At 36.3% G+C, this 19,338-nt stretch overlaps 6 protein-coding genes across 7 annotated transcripts; 3 read left to right on the plus strand and 3 right to left on the minus strand.

The window, feature by feature from the left end:
* Positions 1-167: 167 nt before the first annotated feature.
* LOAG_01869 (hypothetical protein) lies at positions 168-1,615 on the minus strand (the record flags this gene model as incomplete). Its single annotated transcript, XM_020445874.1, has 4 exons — positions 1,515-1,615; positions 1,222-1,392; positions 487-627; positions 168-383 (listed from the first exon to the last, which is right to left on the minus strand). Exons 1-4 carry the CDS (start codon positions 1,578-1,580, stop codon positions 168-170), a joined length of 594 nt encoding a protein of 197 aa, XP_020303718.1. The 5' UTR covers positions 1,581-1,615.
* A 1,102-nt stretch (positions 1,616-2,717) lies between these two features.
* Positions 2,718-3,446, minus strand: LOAG_01870 (hypothetical protein; the record flags this gene model as incomplete). Its single annotated transcript, XM_003137408.1, has 2 exons — positions 2,718-2,882; positions 3,285-3,446. 2 exons carry the CDS (start codon positions 3,444-3,446, stop codon positions 2,718-2,720), a joined length of 327 nt encoding a protein of 108 aa, XP_003137456.1.
* A 2,028-nt stretch (positions 3,447-5,474) lies between these two features.
* LOAG_16604 (CBR-ATG-2 protein) lies at positions 5,475-10,245 on the plus strand (the record flags this gene model as incomplete). The annotated part of the gene is made up of 12 exons (XM_020449255.1): positions 5,475-5,588; positions 6,166-6,332; positions 6,894-7,026; positions 7,166-7,394; positions 7,581-7,825; positions 8,074-8,166; positions 8,302-8,393; positions 8,559-8,775; positions 9,109-9,261; positions 9,332-9,445; positions 9,653-9,820; positions 9,923-10,245. 12 exons carry the CDS (start codon positions 5,475-5,477, stop codon positions 10,133-10,135), a joined length of 1,938 nt encoding a protein of 645 aa, XP_020307273.1. The 3' UTR covers positions 10,136-10,245.
* An 87-nt stretch (positions 10,246-10,332) lies between these two features.
* On the minus strand, positions 10,333-11,622 carry LOAG_01873 (hypothetical protein). The gene is made up of 3 exons (XM_020445875.1): positions 11,560-11,622; positions 10,766-11,022; positions 10,333-10,557 (listed from the first exon to the last, which is right to left on the minus strand). The coding sequence occupies exons 2-3, from the start codon at positions 11,020-11,022 to the stop codon at positions 10,431-10,433; spliced, it is 384 nt and encodes a 127-aa protein (XP_020303719.1). The 5' UTR covers positions 11,560-11,622; the 3' UTR covers positions 10,333-10,430.
* A 971-nt stretch (positions 11,623-12,593) lies between these two features.
* LOAG_01874 (60S ribosomal protein L44) lies at positions 12,594-13,356 on the plus strand (the record flags this gene model as incomplete). Its single annotated transcript, XM_003137412.1, has 3 exons — positions 12,594-12,705; positions 12,877-13,067; positions 13,342-13,356. 3 exons carry the CDS (start codon positions 12,594-12,596, stop codon positions 13,354-13,356), a joined length of 318 nt encoding a protein of 105 aa, XP_003137460.1.
* A 113-nt stretch (positions 13,357-13,469) lies between these two features.
* Positions 13,470-19,117, plus strand: LOAG_01875. 2 transcript variants are annotated; one of them, XM_020445877.1, is made up of 18 exons: positions 13,470-14,015; positions 14,314-14,456; positions 14,586-14,684; positions 15,572-15,664; positions 15,856-16,008; positions 16,114-16,182; positions 16,316-16,368; positions 16,440-16,502; positions 16,777-16,877; positions 16,958-17,030; positions 17,102-17,272; positions 17,525-17,714; positions 17,798-17,897; positions 18,049-18,131; positions 18,203-18,313; positions 18,442-18,552; positions 18,627-18,699; positions 18,993-19,117. In XM_020445877.1, the coding sequence occupies exons 1-17, from the start codon at positions 13,982-13,984 to the stop codon at positions 18,630-18,632; spliced, it is 1,653 nt and encodes a 550-aa protein (XP_020307274.1). In that variant the 5' UTR covers positions 13,470-13,981; the 3' UTR covers positions 18,633-18,699; positions 18,993-19,117. The 2 variants fall into 2 exon arrangements, with proteins under 2 accessions (XP_020307274.1, XP_020303720.1); XM_020445876.1 differs by lacking the exon at positions 18,627-18,699.
* The last annotated feature ends 221 nt before the right edge of the window (positions 19,118-19,338 follow it).

Here is a 19,338-nt window from a genome sequence, read left to right on the forward strand (position 1 = left end):
GTTCATGAATTCTACCTGACATGATTCGCAACAATAAACTTAGAAGTTGGGAACGAATTAGTTTACTGATTGATGTACTGTCTACTGGGACAGATTCTAAATCAGGTTGCACGCACGTATGGTTTTGTATTATTTAATTTTAACGCGGCGTAACAAAGTTCTACTAATTATAAATTTGTTTGCACCGGAGGCTGACGAGCAATGAACGCCTGCTTGAATTGTGGATTAATGATTATAGCTGATGAAGTTTTATCGTAATTCAAATCCGGATTGGTCATAGGTCCAGTTTGAGTGTCACCATCCATTGTTTTATTTAGTTCGTTCGCACATAGTAATAGTATGAGCTCCATCAGCAAAACGCAGAAGCAAAGGCCAGCGAAGATCTAGAAAACAGTGTACAATTCTTTTACTGAAATGAACATAACATTGGCAAAAGCTCGTTGCAATAAGTGGTAATTTTTATTTTACTTATAAATGATAACTAACCATTGCAGTGGTGAGCGATGGTGAATTGTAGAGTATGAAACAAGTCTCTCCAAACAAATTAATACATACCCGTACGCCAAGAGCAAAAAATGTCATAGCCAATAAGGAAAGAAACATTGGTATCATCACGATCGCTATTTTCTGTAAAATCGGTCTCTAGTTAAATTTCTTTGGTAACCTCAAATGTCTAAGCAGTAACTAACCTTGGCCTCATCAAGTAGTTGAAATCTACTTGTCAAACCCCTCGCAAAAATTATCTCAGTAAAGGTAAATGTGAAGATATGATTTAAGTACTCGAAGATAATGAAAAGTCCATCAAAGTCAGAGAACAAAGGAAGCAGAAAACAAGACAGTACTGGCATTTTAAAAAGGAAAAAAATTCCAGCTTTCTTGAATGAACCTTCAATCCAAAAATAGTGACAGTTGATATGAAACCGTTCTCCACACTGGGATAATTTCAGAGAACGTTATCTGTTTTTTATCTCTCATACTTCTTATAATCTTCGATATTTAGTAACGACAAAGTTATAGAGTCCGTAAGTTTCAAACAAAATTGTATAATCTTTTATATGTTCAACACAGTTTTGTATGCAACTGCTTATGCTAATCTCTACGTTTGATCTGTTCATTCTATTGAGAAGAAAGCTTTATTGTCAAGGAATTGGCTGAAATCTACTTCGACGAAATCGATAGAAATAAATTCTAGCGTTTACTACGATTCCAAGCAAAGCTTACCATTGGATATAGTAGGAATATCTTGTTTTTCGAGAATTTCAAAATTTGAATAAGGGTGCAAACAAGAAAAAGTGCAGCAAGAAGTGCAGCAAGGAATCCGAGCGTTGGGACAGTGTAGTAATACCATAGATCATTCATTAAACAGCACATCACAGCGATGGTTGTACATGACTTGAAAAGAGATAAAATTACTGAAAGAAGGAACTGAGTACCTCTGAATTTAAAGGATTCATCTCTGTTCTCTTTGTTAACACATAATTTTGACTTATAACGATGAAAAAGAAATCCCTTACCGTAGCCAAAGTTCTAAGAACTAAAGAGATTCTGGGAGAATAATAGGGGAATGTTGATGGTTGCATATTTGAGAGAAATGGCAAGGATGGCCTTCGCGAAAAGTAAACGATTTTTACGATCGTTATGTTTTCCTTGTTAAGCCTCATCCATCTACTTGTATGTTTGTCTTCCTATACCTCCTCAATTCAATCGGCATGTTGTCAGCAAAAACGTTACTGAAGAAGAAAGCGTGCATAGATTCGCACCATTATCATAAGTTGTTACACTTTATATCAAATGTTTCATTACTAGCCAGCAGATGACGTTAGTTTTATCTCTCACATTAAAAAATTTTAAATTTACATAGAAAATGTGCCGTACATTCAAATCGATTTTCGCTATTGAATATTGGAATAAATTGCTCTCGTACATATACCATTTACCATTAGCATACCGCAATTATCACGTTACTTTAGTGTCTGTCAAAATGAGTATGCAAGTTTCGCGCGAAGTTCTTTAAAACACAAGATGTCGAGGAAGCTAATCTGTTGAATTCGTTTTTCAGCGATAGAGCTTTATTCAGGGTGTAATATTGTTCTTGCACAATATTACTAGTTAACAACAAGAAAAAGGGTATAAAATATGTATGTGTATAACACGATGAATTGATAAGCAATGATAAATGAGTTATACAAAAAGCGAGTAATGTGATCAACTAACAAACTCCTTGTCGTTGCCTTCGATAATAATTTTACTGTCAATTCGTTGGTAGATCGATGAGTTGGGGATATGTTACGGGAAATGTATTTAGCAAATAGTAAGAATATCGTAGTTTGTTGTTTAGAGGGGAGTTTTGTAAGCTTCATTGGGGTTAATCATGGAGATATGGCTAGTCTTTGGCACTGTACATTGTGTAGGTACAATGATATCTTTGTGTTATGCAGTCTTTGTATTGGTTTGTATTCTCTTCATTGCTTTTACTTACAAGATTTCATCACCCTGTCTGTTAGATATTGTGGAAATTTATTTGAACATAGTTCTAATTCCGGTTATCCGACACAGGACATCACAAGACATCACGACATTCGTCGGAATTTCGTATAACAATTATTACCACCTCGCATATTGGTCATATTGGAAGGAGTGATTTTTTTGCGCGTCTTCTGTTTTTTTTTTCGATTTTTACAGCCAGTAGTACAGCTGGTTTAACGTACTAGGTTCTTCTACGTTAAGTCAGGGAAGGGTGCGAAAAAAATATCACCTCTATTTTCCCTACCTCCTTCCCATGACTGCTCCACATCAGAGTCCTCTTCGCATTCCATGACAGTCATCCACTTTCGGGTGACAATGACACCAGGCACACTCTTTGCATTGTTTGTCGGAAATTGCTTCAGAAAATGCAATATACGTCACGACATAGCCCTTTTTTTTTGCATTCGTACAAGTTCGTTTATGAAGTTCCAGTCCATGTACTGCTCGTGTATGATGTGAGTGACGTTGAAACGTGTAAGAATATCATAATATTATTTAAGCATAGAGTTTATCTTCGACGTCAACATTTTTTTCACTTTTTCTTTGATTGATGTGGCAGTAAGATCTGTCATCAACTTACTGTCATACTTCATTGATACTGACGGAAAACAAGCAACTGCCTAATACCCTAGCTATTTCTCACTTTTCCGTTTCTCTCACTCAACCCTCCTCGTATCCTAGATGGTCAAAGAAAGTATTCACTGAAGCTGAGAATTTGTGCGGAGAAGACATATTTGTAATTAAGCATGGGTCTTAACCTGGTCGCAGCATTGACCGATCTTCAACCTTTGAATAAGGTGACAGATGAGTTTGTTACGTTCGTTCTTCCACCTGTTGTCCTCGCTCTCTCCTTTTCGCTTCTTTTTTCTTCCTTCTTTAACACCGAGAGAAATCTGGATATATGTGGGCCTACTTCTCATCGATCAATTTCACTTATTGATTTGCCTTCAGTTTCAAAGCATACTGCTCTTACTATCCATTCAGTTAGTCATCTATCAATTTATTTACATTTTTATATTTCCATTTACAAATAGACTGTTTGTAAATGGATTTGGATTTCTTTCCATTATCTTAAGAATACTTAAATAAGAAAGGTCGCAAGTAAATAAGGTCATAAGTTATGAGTAAAAAAAAATCATGGATAGATGAAGTTATAAAGAAGTGATAATACGTGAAGAGATAAAGCACTACAGAGAATCAGTAAGTAGTAATCTTCTGAAAGAAAGTTTACCAGTCCCTATATATACTGTTGATTTCGAAATGAAATGATTTGTATATGGTCTTTCTTATCTACACGCACCTCTTACCAGTTGCCATCGCTACTGATTGACTTCGTAATTTCGATTAGTATTATAGCACTTCCGATTGCTGAACTCTCCCATCTTTTAGTAGTCGTGCGCTCTGTTAGTTGCGTTAATTTGTATCGGACATAATCGTAGATTAACGTTACCAACAACATCAATCCCTATCTGGTTGGTTCAAACATAGTTTACTAATGTCTTCGTAGTTTTTGTTTCGCTTGATTGTGTTTCATTATTCCCTTACCTTTCACAATAAGCTTTTTATAGTTCATACAAAAAAAGGGTTCACAGTTCAAACTGCAAATGTCTACCCTTTCATAGTGTGAACTATGAACTCTTCATGGCGGTATTGTCTAGTTTAATCTCTCTGTCAATACTGTTATTTTGCTGCGTATATTCTCCGCGGCATCCCTATTGCAATTGTACGGACGAAGTTTGCGAGCTATCCTGCCGGTGGCATGTGCTTCTGGTAGGGTCTCCCACGCCAGACAAGACTCTACTGAAGGGTCAGACAAAATATGTCCACGAGTAGGATGAGCTCGCTAGCCTCCAGCAACTGTCTTAAAAAGAAGGATAACTCCAATCCCAAACCCGGAGGATGAGACTCATTTAATTCTGTAAGACAATTTATTCTAGGAGAGGACATTCTAACGAAATTATGTCCTGAGGACTTCACTTGCTAAGTCCTGACAGATGAACCTTAAAAGGAAAAAGTGGGACCAACAAAAGGTGGACCATTTCCGTTCATGCTGTGCTTCACCTAAAAATCTCTATGCAGGCTGGAAGAATACATCCACATTTGTAAAGTTTGCAACAAGCGTGGTTAGAGCCCTTCTCAAGTCGTCGTTAAGCCTAGCTATGAAAATTTTTATGTGCACGTGTGAGTGGGTGTGAAGTGCTATATCTGTTTCGTATTCCATTGAGAAACAACAATATCGAAAATAGCACCGTCTTGGCAGATTCATTTCAGTCTCACAAAGAATACCACTTTCATAGTTAGGCTTCGCGAACCAGGATTTCGTTAGGCCTCTACTCATATTTGCTGCAAATCTGCAAATGTGGATGTATCCTTCCAGCTTGCGTAGAGGATTTTTTTAGGTGAGGCATAACGTGCGCGGAACTGGTTCACCTTTTCCAAAGTTCATCTACCAGGCCTTAGTAAGCCAAGACGGTGACAGTGAAGTCTCCAAAACGTAGATTTCGTCAGAGTAAGATGGATGACCTTATAGGGTTAAACGAGCTTCATCTCTCCGGATTAAGAGGTAGAGTTGTTCTCCTGGGATGGTTGTCAGGAGGCTAGTGAGCTAGAATGGTTGTCGGGAGATTAGTGTGAAGTTCGTTTGACCCTTCAGTTGAGGCTTCTCCGGCATTGGAGACCCTACCGGAGACATATGTTCCCTGCAGGATAATTCACAAACTTCTCCCGTACGATGGCGACGGAAGTGATGCGAAGGTTCATAGTTCATACTCCAAACACACGCATATATATATATATATATACTTTTTCTCATTGAGTTAGTGTTCTTAGAGAAAGATGTGTGAGTAGATGGATGGGACGTTAAAGATCAACGAATAGTTTGTTTTGTATCCATTCCATTTTACATTTTGCTGTTTTCAGTAGGAGCTGGCATTATTTTCATTGACGTAATGGGAGATACCATATTGCCAGGTCCCCAAGGAAAGATGCCCAGAACGTATGAAGTAGACAAAGAACGGCATACCGAGAGCTATGTCACTGCAGTTCGTGGAAACGACCACAAGGTTCAAGTTCAATTTTTTCTCTACTGTCGAACAGATTACTAGGGCTAAATTTCGTTTCATTTCCAGCCGAGCAGAAGTTGAGACGGCAATTTTGAAAATTTGTGAATTTAGTTAGTGAGACCACTGATTTGAGTATATGAAACTGTTTTTGGTTTGATCTAAGTAGAAAAGGAAATTTAGATGCACGTTTGTGTATTGAAATGTGAAATAAAACATAATTTTGCTTGGAATTGCATCACTTTTCGTCAGTGAATAGCGGTCGGTTTATGCAAATCTACATGAAGTACATGAAATAATCTAGATCTTCAGAGATAACAAAACGCTTCCCCAAGTCTATAAAGTCAAGGGTAGAAAGGAAAGCATGGAGATATGTGATTACGTGAAGTACCAACTTTTAAGGAAAGAAGTGAATCTTCATAAGATAGTCTCTGTAATATGGGTTCGTGTCTTGCAGCGAATATTTAGTTGAATAGCGGGATATCTGAGTCTTAATGGATTGTCTTTTACATTAAATTATATCCCTATAACCGGGAAATATGTCTTTATCTCGAATATCTCTTCATACTAAAAAATGCAGGACGCAAAAACGATCTCTGTGGATGAATCAAAAGATGGCATCCAAATGCGTGCTTGTGCGCCTCTTCTTGAAGATGAGTCTGTAGCGTCGAAATTAGGAAAGAAGTTTAGGTACACTATTGCAGAAATGGAGCGCTATAGAAACGATCCTTTTTGGAAAACTTTGAGGTTATCACTTTTTTTTCGAATTGCGACCGTCTTGTGATGTTACATTTTAAGATAGATGAGCTCATCTTCAAAATCCGCTGTAATGCTTTCGTTATGTTGTTTTTCGTTTTGTTTTGGTTATTTGATTCGAATATTTCTTCCTTCGTTTATACTAGAGATATTCAATATTAATTCAGATTCTGTCATTTGAATGCTTGAGTGATCCAGATATTCCCTGCTACTGGAAATATCCCGAAAATTTGTGATTCCTGTAAACCTTTTGTTCATTGTTCGAACATTTCGGAAAATCCAATCGGAAAGTATGATCTGATTGCTAGCATTGTAGGCTCACTTCTTTTGGATGTCATGCAGGTTGTTTCCATTATGCATAATGAATAATGGATTATGCGTAATGGAAACAATCTGCATGACATATAAAATCATTCGTACGGTCATTATATAAGCAATCTATATCAGTTTTTTTTAACCAGAACTACTGTTTGTTTTTAACACAAAAGAAACAGAAAGCGGTTTCTTTATTTTGTTTAGAAATTTATTATCATAAATCTGAATTTACCGTAGATGGTTGCTATTCATCTTGTTTTGGTTGTTATGGATTTCGATGTTCGTGATCGCCGTTCTTATCGTTATCCTCAGCCCAGGTTGTGCTCTCAGAGCAGCGTCAAACTGGTGGGAGAATGCCATCATTTATCAGGTAAAAGCTTTTTAATTTCCAAATTCTTTATTTTTAATGGCTTTTCATTTAATTCCATTCATTCACGGATTGAAGGAAGGGGAATTTTAATGCCGGAGTTAGTTTCGTAAAGATAATTGCTTACAAGTATTGTTTTAAGATTTGGACACCATCGTTTCAAGATTCGGATGCGAGTGGCGTTGGTGATTTCATTGGTCTTACCAATCGTCTCGAAAATTTGCGTCGTTTAGGTGTCCAAGTTGTATGGCTCAATCCATTTTTACATTCTGATGATTTCAACGACGCAGTTCGAGATCATTTGGCGGTCGACCCAAAACTGGGTATAAATGATGATGCTTATAAATTGATCGATGCCGTTCACGATAAAGGTACCGTAATTAAACTTGTGAATCTTCTTATATATAGAAATAAATTGAGTTTTTTACTATGTAGAGGAAATGATTATTATATAGCAGAACTAATATGTAGAAAAAAGTTTATGGATTAAAACGGAAGAAATGCAGTAAAACAAAGTAAATGTGAGAATGTAAATGTGAGAATTAGCCTTATTATAGGAATGAAAATTGTGGTAAGCTTACCAGTGAGTGTTACATCAAAAGATCACGACTGGTATCGTCAAAGTTCGCAAGCAAGTTTGGAACAATACGCAAATTTTTCGGGTTATTATCACTGGAGGAAGACCGTTGAACACGGTTTTTTCATGTCGAAACATAAGAACGCCTTCTACATGCATTTCGAAAACCGATCTAATTGGCCTATTCTAAATTGGCAAAATACTTTTGTTCAGGAGAATATGTTCGTAAGTTTCATTGTTATGATCTCGGCATCAAACCATGCCAACTATTGCATCAGATATGAGGCTTAGGTCAGATCAGCTGAAAGCAATTTTTTGCAGCTACTCTTTCATTTTTTGCTATTTAGTTTTTACTTCCTTTCTAGCCTTGTTTGAATCGAATGCTATGCATCTGAGAATGATGGGAAGGTAAAGGTAAAAAATTTAAGAAAACGGTCAGGTATTAGTTATTTTTTAAATTTCTTCATTTGTAGAAAATAATGTCCTTTTGGATAGATAAGGGCATCGATGGATTCTATCTCAGTGGGATCGAATATCTTGCACGCATGAAATCCGGATCTATGGCGGTTTGTTTGCACATCTCTCTATTTCAAATGCCATATCATGGGGAAGAAACAGTTTTGGAAAAAATCAGAGTACTCCTTTATTATCCCACTTTATGCTTCTGAATCAATGCATCTATTGTCGCATACTTTATTTAGGACTGGCCACGTATCGTGGATATTCTTCGTGATATCAGGAATCATGTGGATACTTACGTGGAAAAAGGTTCAGTGAGTAAAACCAAACAGATGTAAGAGAATTCCAACGAAGAAATTTTTTTACAGTTCAATGCAACTATAAAAAACAAATTTCGCATTTTGGTCGTAAAATGTTGGCTGGTTTCTGAACAAGGCTTCACAAAATTTATTTGCTTACCAAGTATTCCTTTAATTATAAAGAAATAATTCATTTTCAGTGTATTATTCGCTGCGCGTGATAACGCGAGGGAAAACGACAAGAAGGAACTGGTTCTGAGTGGGTTGAATTTAGTGGTTGATTACGAATTGGGAAGCATTGGGAAAGATAATAAGATTTGCAATTTTGCCGAGGGCAATGTTGCTGAATGCATTCATGAAATAGTTACAGAACTGGTACAGTTTCATGCAACAAACAATATCTCTGCGGTGTGGGAGGTAACTTTTATTTTCGGTTCTTATAGTAAAACTAAGGATCTTTCATATCATCCATCAGTACCTCATCGGAACCCTTTTGACAAGCGGTTGTTAAAACTGTATTTAACTGATATCATATATGCGTTTTAAAATAGTGGTTTGCATAAGGCGACTATCGCAGTGACATTGCGGAGAAAATGATGAGCACCTCTGGAGATTGCTTTCTATACAGTGATCATCTTTTTCAAGCTGTAATTTTTAAGCTACTTCTTTCACTGTTTTTCTCATTCTCGTGTGCTAACATGTTGATATTTTGCGGTTGTTCAGTTGATGACGGGATAAATCTAATTACAGTTCGGTAATCCACATCTCTCAAGGATAGCTTCTCGTGTTAAATCGCAGCAACAAGCCGAACTGTTAACCATGTTGCAGCTACTTTTACCTGGCACTAGCAGTATCTACTATGGTGATGAGATTGGGATGATGGATTTACCAACTGAGAAATTAGTAAGCATGATCTTGCTCTGTTTTTTGCAAAACATTTCAGATTCTGAGGAAGGTGTATGCTTCTTTGTAGGTACCAGTTCAAAGAGGTGCTATGCAATGGGATGATTCTGCCAATGCTGGGTTTTCAAATGCCATTTCAGCAAGCATCATGGTTCATCCTGATTTTGCAGACAATAACTGGGCCGTAAGGTTTTTCTTTTTTTTTTTTGTCTCAGTTGTTGTAGAAAGTTCATTATCATCCAAATTGACGATCAGTTAGTAAGTCAAGCAACGATCGTTAGAGATGGTCATGATATGAACCCCATCCGATATAATAAACAATCCTTACGTTTTAGAACGACGAGTTCTAGAATTCAATTGAATTAGTATGGAATAATGTCATAAATTTTAGAGACAGTATAGTTCTCAACACTCACAACTGAAGACATTCCAAAAAATTGCTCGATTGAGAAGAAGAGATGAGGCGCTTAATTCTGGACGCACTATCATTGGACAACTGATGAACAGTTCCTTCACGATTACCAGATACGTTAAAGCTGAGAAAACTCCCATTGGAAACGTAATTATATACTATTTGACGAAAGGAAAGAATTTGGCAGTTATTCAGTACGATGTGTCATAAAGAAATTTAGGTGTATTGGATATACTTGTTTATTTTCAGACCTATTTGGGAGCATTTAATTTTGGTAAAGCTGATACAGCACTGCCAATCCAGGAATCAAATGTTATGGAAAATAAGGAAATTCATCAGGTAATGGTATTCGCGTTTAGTAGCAATGCAGAGCAGTACTATTACCATCAAGTGATCGATCTCAGCAGTGGCACCGTCACAATTCCACCCGAACAGGGTGTCATTTTTAAGTTCAGCTCTTGATCTCTGTATTTTATATTTCGGAAAAAAATGAGCAATTGCTTTTTACAGAGGAACAGCTATTCTATGTTCTTACTTGTTATCTCGAATTACAATAAATCACGAAATTGATATTTCAATAACAGCATATGAATGTAATAGCTCTGGGGTACGATTGCTGATTTTAATGAACAAGAAGGTGAAAAAGATACGAAGTCTAATCAGTGTCGCACGTTTACTTCTTTTGTGGTTCCTGAAATATGTAGATGATTCCCACCGATTTTCACAGCATCCAGCCATGCGTAAATAACGAATTGCGTTAGAACAAAGCTTGAAAGTGGGTACCACGAATGCTCGACATTTCACTTCTCACAAAAAATGTTGTGAGGATCAAAAGGATGATGAATACAACGATCACAACTGCGATGAAGACCCAAGAATGCACGCTGTAATTTTTATGATACTTCTATATGATATTCTGATAAGATGGGTTATAATGCAAGTTATGTAGCGAAATTTTGTGACATACTTCAGCCAATAAATGAAAAAGAGGCATCATCTGGCTATGATTGTTGTGAGTCTTCGTCTGTGAGGAGATGAAACTATGTTGTACGTATGAGAAACATCCACGAAACAAGAACAATCATAGTGTACCTGTCGCACTGATACAGGTGCAGGCCAGATATATTACGAATCAACAATTCCGTCATTATCCTCTTATCATACCCCATTCGTCGACAACCAAAAACACATTTATAGTTGCATGCGCTGTGCGTGTACATGTCTCGGTAGTTTTGAAAATAAAGCTTGCGAAGGAATTGAATGCCGTTTGATTTCGATTCTTTTATGGAATAAATAGGCATCTCAAGAGTAAAGTAGTTACCGCAGAATGCTGGCTTCATGCCTTCCATCTTAAAACTTAAACAGTTTCTGGATAGACTCCCGTATTTCTGTCACTAGCGTTTGTTTCATACTGCTTTCAGCAAAGAAGATGAAATTAAGGAAGTAGTTTTTACATATCCTACCTTACCTTCTTCTGAACTAACTACTTTTTCAAGTTCAGAAAGGTAAACTGCTTTCAGAACTATTAAGTAAAAGTCGTAAAAACCGAGGACTACGTATCGAACAGTGAGAACCTCAATATCGTAATAGTTAATACGAAGATTAGTATCCAGAGGAACATCATAGCGAAGCTTCTGAATGCGTCTTTCCTCTGGAGACAAAATTTGTAAGTTGCGCAATTCGAAAGACGAGATTTTCGAGCACTGCTCTGAGCAGTACTGTAAAGGAGAAGTAAACATGAAATGCATCACTGATTATCATCCTTAATGGGCGGAAGCAGTAGTATGAAGTTGGTACTAATGATGCCGATAGAAGCAAATGTATGAAACAAGTAGAATGCGTCGTTACTAAAAATAGTATATGGTTAACAAGGTTTGTGAACTTGCCTTGTTGCATAAATTGATAGAAAGGCAAAAAAGCTCTTGTCCGTACGTGCCGCATTTCTGAAATGAATTCAAACCTTTTCAGCATTCCTTCCTACGACATTACCGACAATATTTACGAAATATCCGTAACCTTGAAGACTCCCAGGAAATGACTGAGGTGTAGGCGAAATAGAACCATTCCCAATAACATTGAAAGTATCAAAGCTTTTTATGCTTAGGTATGAGTTGTTTATGAGATTGGAAGTTGAGATAATCTACATGATATACCAGTCTAAAAATAGGATGAGAAATCAGTAATGTTCGAAACTCCACAACCTGTCAAGTTTGTTATCAACAGAAGGAACCGACAAGCTCTGTGATTCCTCCTTTACCGAGCAGCCAACCCTTCTCTAACTCAGATTTCTCGTCTAAATACTAACCGTTGGTAGGCCAGAAGTAGCATCTTTCTCTCTCAGGAATACTTGCTGTAGATGCCCAGCTACCATGTCCAACGAAGCTAATGCAATCGTTATGAGGAAAAATGATACGTGAATGATACAGGCTGTAGACCGTCTATCCATCGTTCACTTTATACCAATGGCATAATTAATGTCGCCCATACATTATTTCTTCCAAATATGCAAATTTCAAAGCAATTCAGAAATTTAAAAGGTATTCAGTCCAAACAGTTGCGAACGACTCTATCTGATCAGTGTAATACAATGCTACACAGGGTCATAGTGAAATTTCTTTCTCGTCAGTGCGTCGAGGAAATATTGAGTTTTGTTTTCTGCTAACTTATGCGAACACTGTTACAATCTTGCCAGATAATTATATTTACCCCATCATCACTTTTCATTCATCCACTCAAGGTAACTATAGCCACAATTCTTATTTACGCCTGCAACACCTAGTGGCACTTCGCAGTTGCTCAGCGATTGGTTTGCGGTGGTTTATATTGGTTTGTTAGGATAATGCGTTGTGTTGTGAACGTGCTGACATTTCTGTTGGAGATTTCAATGGAATTGATTGAATACTTTGCAGGTGTAATCGAAATGGTCAACGTTCCGAAAACACGGCGGACATTTTGCGATGGGAAGTGCCGTCGACACACGATGCATAAAGTAACCCAGTACAAGAAGGGCAAAGAATCGAGGCTTGCACAGGGTAAGTTCCGTTATCAGTAATCTTCAATGAAAAACTCGATATCCATGAATATTACGCTGCGCACCTCATGTTACATCGTTGTACTTAGTGACTTGCTGTTGAGATTGAAAGTGCTACGGGAATAGTCCGGTTCTGTTGCCGTTGCTTTTAATTATTTCTTCTTTACTCCAGGTAGACGACGTTACGATTCCAAACAGAAAGGTTTTGGTGGTCAGACAAAGCCGATTTTTAGGAAAAAAGCAAAAACAACGAAGAAAATTGTTCTGAGAATGGAGTGTACGGAATGTAAGCACCGCAAGCAGTTGCCAATCAAGCGATGCAAACATTTTGAACTAGGCGGTCAAAAGAAAACACGTGGACAGGTAAATTGTGATGTCACTCATATTCGTTACTAAAATACTTGAGGAATTATACAGTTTTTGAATTATACCTGAGGATATTTTATCTTATTTTGAAATGTCTATAGCATAATAGTATAGATAAAGGAGGGAGTAAGAATGATAAGAGCTGTCAGGATAGGAAGCTGGTTCATTTGTTACTGCAAGATTTTCCACTCTAAATGAGTTTGTTTGTTCCTGAAATTCATTTTTTTATTTACCCACTTGATTTACCCTTTGTGAATTCATTTCTTTTCAGGTTATTCAGTTCTAAGAGAATTTATTTCAATGATCTGTTTATGACTATTGTTTCATGTTAATGTTGTGATGTACTTGAAAAACAATAAAATTTTTTTTTTTGATAAGCATCTTTTCACAAAGTTCATTCTATGATCTCTCTGTTATTACATCTGAAGATCTCTCTGTTCCGAATTCAAACTTACTTTTGAAACCATAGTAAAATGGTAGTGAAAGGAGTTTTACGTTTTAATAAAATAACCATATGTACGCGTATCATTTACATTTATCATTTATTGAGTAAAAGTTGTGGAAGGGAAGTACGTGAGATATTGCATTTTTTATTCACGTTTGATTTGAGTGAATATAAAGGGCTCATGGTAGATGATACGGATGGATGGCTAGGATCTATATTCTTTCCTCGTATTTTTTTTGGAAGAAATGAAAAGTGTACATCCTTATTGGCCTCTCTATTCCATTTGATTGAGGTCCTTTGAAGATCCGGAGCTATGTGATGGTTGTTTTCTAGTTAGAGAAAAGAATTGTGACAGATATACTAAATATTCATTGAGAGAATAGGAAGGAAGGTGGCAATGTATTGTCTGCAACAATAATTGAGATTCCTTACGTTTACAGACACCTTCCACTTGGCAAATGGGGCAATGGTTGTAACGATTTCGTATCGTGATAAACCAGGTACGTCTAGAATTCATGGTCAAAGGAATTGTGTTCTAATTTATGTTAATACAGCTGCGCACAATATCCTAATGGGTAGAATACACAATATCCTAATAGGTAGAATAGTAGTTTTGGAGGATGTTAAAGGCTTCTATCTGCGAATTTCACAATTCAGTTGTTACTGTTGAGAAGGTGAACTCTGGAGCGACTGTTAGTGTTGTGGTGCGAGACATATCTTTGCACCGACAGGATGACTTAGTCTGGTTTAAGTATGCACTTCGCAGCCAACTGCGAGCTGCAAGTCTTTTGATTGCAGATGAAATCCTCTACAGCTTTTCAAAGGTGGGTGATAGTGTTTGTATCGGTCGAGATAAGCGCCAGTGTAAGATTGCGCTTGGTATTAATGCTCAGGGCGTAAGTCGAATTCATTTGAAACTCGAACTGCTGTCAAATGGTTGCGTAAGTTTTCATTAAGAACACTTGGGGAAAGTTTCCTACTATCTTAATGTTAAGTTGACTTCAGATTTGGTGTGATGCTTTCTAATCACTCCGTTTTTAATCTGTTATAACAGCCCGTAGACATTTTAGTTACTTGTTCGAGACATAAGTACCTATGGTACTGGTTACGATGGTGGGCCTTTTGTGATAGAGAGAGAAAAGGAGCTGAAACCTTTCGTGGTCTTACAAGTAAGAAACTTTTGAATCATTGTCACCGCTACTTTTCGAATTTTTTTAACAGGCGTTTTGACGCCTGGTTTATAAAACCACATTTTTTTTACTTTGTATATTAAGAATTGTCTTAAAGATGTTGAAACAAGAAAACTCTTCACTTGAAAATGATTCAGAAGATTGGATTTAATTTTACAAAGCGTAGAAGAGTGTCTGAAAAAAGAAACATTTTGCAAAACACAGAACAATAGTTTGAAAAAAGAAGTATTGTGTCATTTTTTGCTATTCTGAGTTGACCATTCCCCTCTTTCTTTATTTGGGTTAAGGAGTTTATATTATTGTGGATCCTCTTCTTCATAATTTATCCTTAAACAGCTTATAACGACTGGATTAATAGTGACTAGATTAAGTAGTAACTGGATTAATCTTTCTAAAAACAGTGCGTGGCGAAAAAAAGCTTTACTTTTCCATTCCCTCCCACTCATTTAATTAAGTCTATCTTTGTTCACTATTCTGTGACCTAGTTTCAAATGGTGATCGAAACAATCTTATTTTCAATTTTTTTTTTTTGCTTCAAATGCTATTATGCTCAGACAAAAGCAGTAGCCTGTGCAAGCAAAGACGAAAAACACTGGCCTTACATATTTTACATGAAATAAAATATTGTTAAATTTGATTTTTTTGTCGACTAATTCTTCATAAGGAAAAATCTATTAAGTTCAGAAAGGAAATAAATGATTAATAGTACCCCTCTCTTTAATGTAATAGTTGGAATAAAAATCTCTTCGTGACGTAGTAATTTGTTATGTTACGTATCAGGGATGAATTTTGTATCTATAGAAAAATGGAATTGGTGTGTTTTAAGTTTTTATGGAATATTTTTCTCTCTCAGCTAGCTGTTGCAGATTGGCAGTTTCTTTTTCATTATCGAGGAGAAGAACGTTAAACAGGAGTGTATAGAAGAAACAATTGCAAACCCATTTCTGAGGATTGCAGAAGTGATTGCTACTCCTAATTTCGTTTCTTTTTTTCCAGAGGGCTTTTTCTTTTGCTAAACGTCAGTCATTGTCAAATTCTTACCACGCTGTTCTCATTTTTCTGCTTCATCGTAAACAATTTCATATTATATAGCTGATAGAATCGTGCAAAAGCACGGCTTTTTTGAAATATTCATGCGCGTAATTTTTAGATTAATTCACGAAAGAGATTAGCGTCAAACAAAGCAATAGTAGTAGTAGAGGAGGAATGTGTCGCCAAAAAAAGGAAAGTGGTGGACACTATAGTGGAGAAATTGGCTACTGTGATGAACCTTTCAGAAAGAGAAGTTGCTAAAAGCACTAAAGTATTCTTCATTCTGATCTTTATCCATATGCCAGGATATGTTTTTAATTGATTTCGGTACTTATAATTTTAAGAACAGTTAGTTTCATGAATATAAGTCTTGCAGATGCAGGGTAAACTTGTTGCTCACACAGATTCAGGCCTTAGTACGGATAGAACTTGGATACAAGAGCAGGTAAGTTCACAAAGTTCTTGTCCACCTTTCCTGTCATTCTGAATTTGATTCTGTGTCTTTCGATCACTAAAATCTCCATATCAGTAATATCAAAAGTAATTTGCTTGGATTTTATCGGACTGTGTTTTTGAAGGATAGAAAATTGGTTGCAAAAATGGGAAAAGAAGTAAAAGAGAGAATGAATAGGTATGTATTGCATTATTTTGTGTTTTTATTTGCATGACTATATGGGTAATATTCTCTGAATTATTCTCCAGTGTAAAGCTCGCTTATTATCGAAGAATTACTGATTTTTTACCTTCGGATGACGAAGACAGTGAGTAAGTTTTATCTTCTATCTTTTTTTTCATTTTCGTTTCGGTAAATGTAGTATTTGATACAAGCTTGTACTTGTTTATTATTAACTTCTTTGCTGAACGCTTTCTTTTCATTTTGAGTACAAAAAGATTTACAAATACCGAAACCTATCCACAGCGTATCAAAATTTGAAATAGCATTTAGCATCTTGGTGTTAATATAGTTAGATCACTTGTTTTTTAAAGAAACGTATACATGGCGAATCTGTTTTTCTATAGATTAAGAAATATAATTTAGAGAAAATAGACAAAACAAGTCGAAAGTTCCTATGTTCGCCATGGTTGATTCCTCTCGAAATATAGGCACAGCTGCAAGAGTCTCACTGCGATATAATTCAGGTAAGATTGAATTTAAAATTATAGCTATGTATGTCATGTCCCTAATTTTTATGAGTCAATTGCAATACTTTTAATTCTAGGTAACAAAAGGATCTGTAATGTTGTTCAAGACACTTATTTCCCAACCGCAGACATTTCATTCCTTTCGAAAAAGTCAGTATTTTTTCATTTTAAGAAATTTTCTACGAAGTTTGTGGTATCAGAAATGCCCTAGGTTTTTTTAGGATGGCACACAGCAGTACTTCAGAGGAAGCTGATGAATTGTTTAAAGTGCATAAGTCAATGAAAATTATGCCTAAATATCCAACGAATCTTTCTATATTTGCTGAAGCTAAAGGGCATGAAACACTGGATGATATTGATACAAAAAAGTTATCCAAACCTCTATTCAACAGGTTTCTTTTCTGGTTCGATCCAGACTTCTTGTCATTCAGAGATGCATAACTTCGCGTTATGATGGTGCTGCACATTAAATTTAGTCATGCAGCCATTTTCAAAAGTGTTAAGACCATCAGTGATAATCAGATAATTCCATCTATGAAGGCTAGTCAGGCTATTAGTATGGTATTATTAAAAGTACGTTCCGGAGAAACTCAATTTTTCCTTAATTTATCCATCGAGAAGCAAAGTTTTCATACTTATTCCAGTGCTCAGTTAACATCTTTCCAAAGAAAACTCACAAGAAGTATAAATGAAGTGTCAACTATCGGAAAGAGCAACACCTCGATTTTCCATACTGGACAGTTTAACCTTTTGGAGCTGCAGAGTGTGGGTGGGAAATTTTGCGATCTTCTATCCAAAACGGTGTTGAAGGAGAGGCATCCAATGTCTCCGAAGGTAATACGCATAATATAGGATTATTACATTTCCGAAGACGCTATTTATTCGAATAAATTTCTGTGCAAATTTTCATATTTCAGGTTATTAGTGGACAGGAGACTATTGTGACTGGGTCAACTTCCTGGATTGATATGAATACTACCAAAAAGCGAAGCAATCAGTTCGATAATTGTGAAAAAAGTATAATATGTTGAGAACTATGTTACTTTCCAGTTATGATCTGTTTTCGTATTGTTGCAACTAGTGGGGACAAGTTCTAATTTTCTCCTGTTACTTCAATCAGAATTTTCACAAATGTTTAAACAATATCAATAAGAGTGATGTTCTGCAGGAAATCAAAGTGATGCGGACGAAATGCTGGTAGCTTCTAAACGAGTGAAGATAGAACTAGTAGTGGATGGAAACAAAAGACAAGTTAATATCGGTTTTAAGCCTTTATTAATTGTTATGTTAACAGGAGGTCTGTTCCAGTCATTGTTTTGCAGGAATCGGAGAAAAATGAAAGCCCAATCGAAAATAGAACGGAGTGTGAAGTAAATGTTGATGAAAATGATCGAACCCTCGGAACGAATATTGAAGTATTGCGTATGAAATTGGTCAGTCAGCGGTTCATGTCCTCGAAAATTCTCCTTTTTTAGGGGAAGCTATAGCTTCTTTCTTCCATACCCTGTTGATCGTCTTAGTTGATAAGCATTATTTGAAGCAGCGTATTTTCTATTTCCAGAGGAAAGCAGTGCAGTACGAGAATTTGACTAGGCCGATTCTGGCGAAAGATAGATCACAGTTTTACTTGACCGGTTACTACCAAGGAACCAATTACAAGCATTTTAGGAAAGTAAGAAAATAAAATAGAATTGAAAGATTACAGTTTTCTGTCTTATTTTTCTAATTATTTCTGAAAATGTTTAGTGTTGAATTATACAGACATCTATAATGGAATTACTATAGTTCGCTGACGTCTGAATTGCTGCAAGCCTAGAAGGTCTTTTTCTACAAGTTTTTCTGCTAGTCTTTTTTGAAGCAAATTCATTTTGGACTTTTCCTGTCTTAATCTAGATACAGTAGTTTGATGGCTGTATCCCTGATCATCATTAAAGGAGCCTATGTATGGCAATATTTCATGTTCAGTTGGTTTGTTCTACTAGTATTTACTAACGGAATAGTTCGTCGCGATAATGTTGAATTTTCACGAAAATAGGAAGCAAATGGCAGACGGAATAATTTAGCATTATTTTCCATCTAATTTATCATGAATTCTGATCAGTTTGATTACAGGCTGCGCAGGGATCACACGGCGGCTGTGGATTATTACATTCTGTGATGACGCGAATCGTGGGTATCGCTGACCTGATCGATTTCAGAGAAATTGCTTGATTTTTTCCACTATACGTTATTTCATATTTACGCATAATTTTTGTCTCATATTTTATTGTTCTGTGCTGCTATTTCCACTATACGTTATTTCATATTTACGCATAATTTGTCTCATATTTTATTGTTCTGTGCTGCTACCTATGCCTGCCCTTATTTCGGCGGTTCATTTCATACCAGTTATTCGCCTGCTACTCCCTTTCTTCCACATCCTTCCTTAAATTCTCTATTTTGGGACCTGTATTCTCCT

This window comes from Loa loa (assembly GCF_000183805.2).
Source record: "Loa loa unplaced genomic scaffold supercont3.9, whole genome shotgun sequence".
NCBI classification, from domain to species: domain Eukaryota; kingdom Metazoa; phylum Nematoda; class Chromadorea; order Rhabditida; family Onchocercidae; genus Loa; species Loa loa.

Excerpts from the sequence above, each read along its gene's own strand:
- LOAG_01873 (XM_020445875.1), bottom strand. The coding sequence starts at position 11,022 with ATGGAAGGCATGAAGCCAGCATTCTGCGGTAACTACTTTACTCTTGAG. Across the intron at positions 10,558-10,765 it reads CACCTGTATCAGTGCGACAG|CGTGCATTCTTGGGTCTTCA; the intron begins GTACACTATGAT and ends TAAAAATTACAG.
- LOAG_01875 (XM_020445876.1), top strand. The coding sequence starts at position 13,982 with ATGGTTGTAACGATTTCGTATCGTGATAAACCAG. Across the intron at positions 14,457-14,585 it reads AACTGCTGTCAAATGGTTGC|TTACTTGTTCGAGACATAAG; the intron begins GTAAGTTTTCAT and ends TAGACATTTTAG. Across the intron at positions 17,273-17,524 it reads TCCAAACCTCTATTCAACAG|TGCTCAGTTAACATCTTTCC; the intron begins GTTTCTTTTCTG and ends TACTTATTCCAG.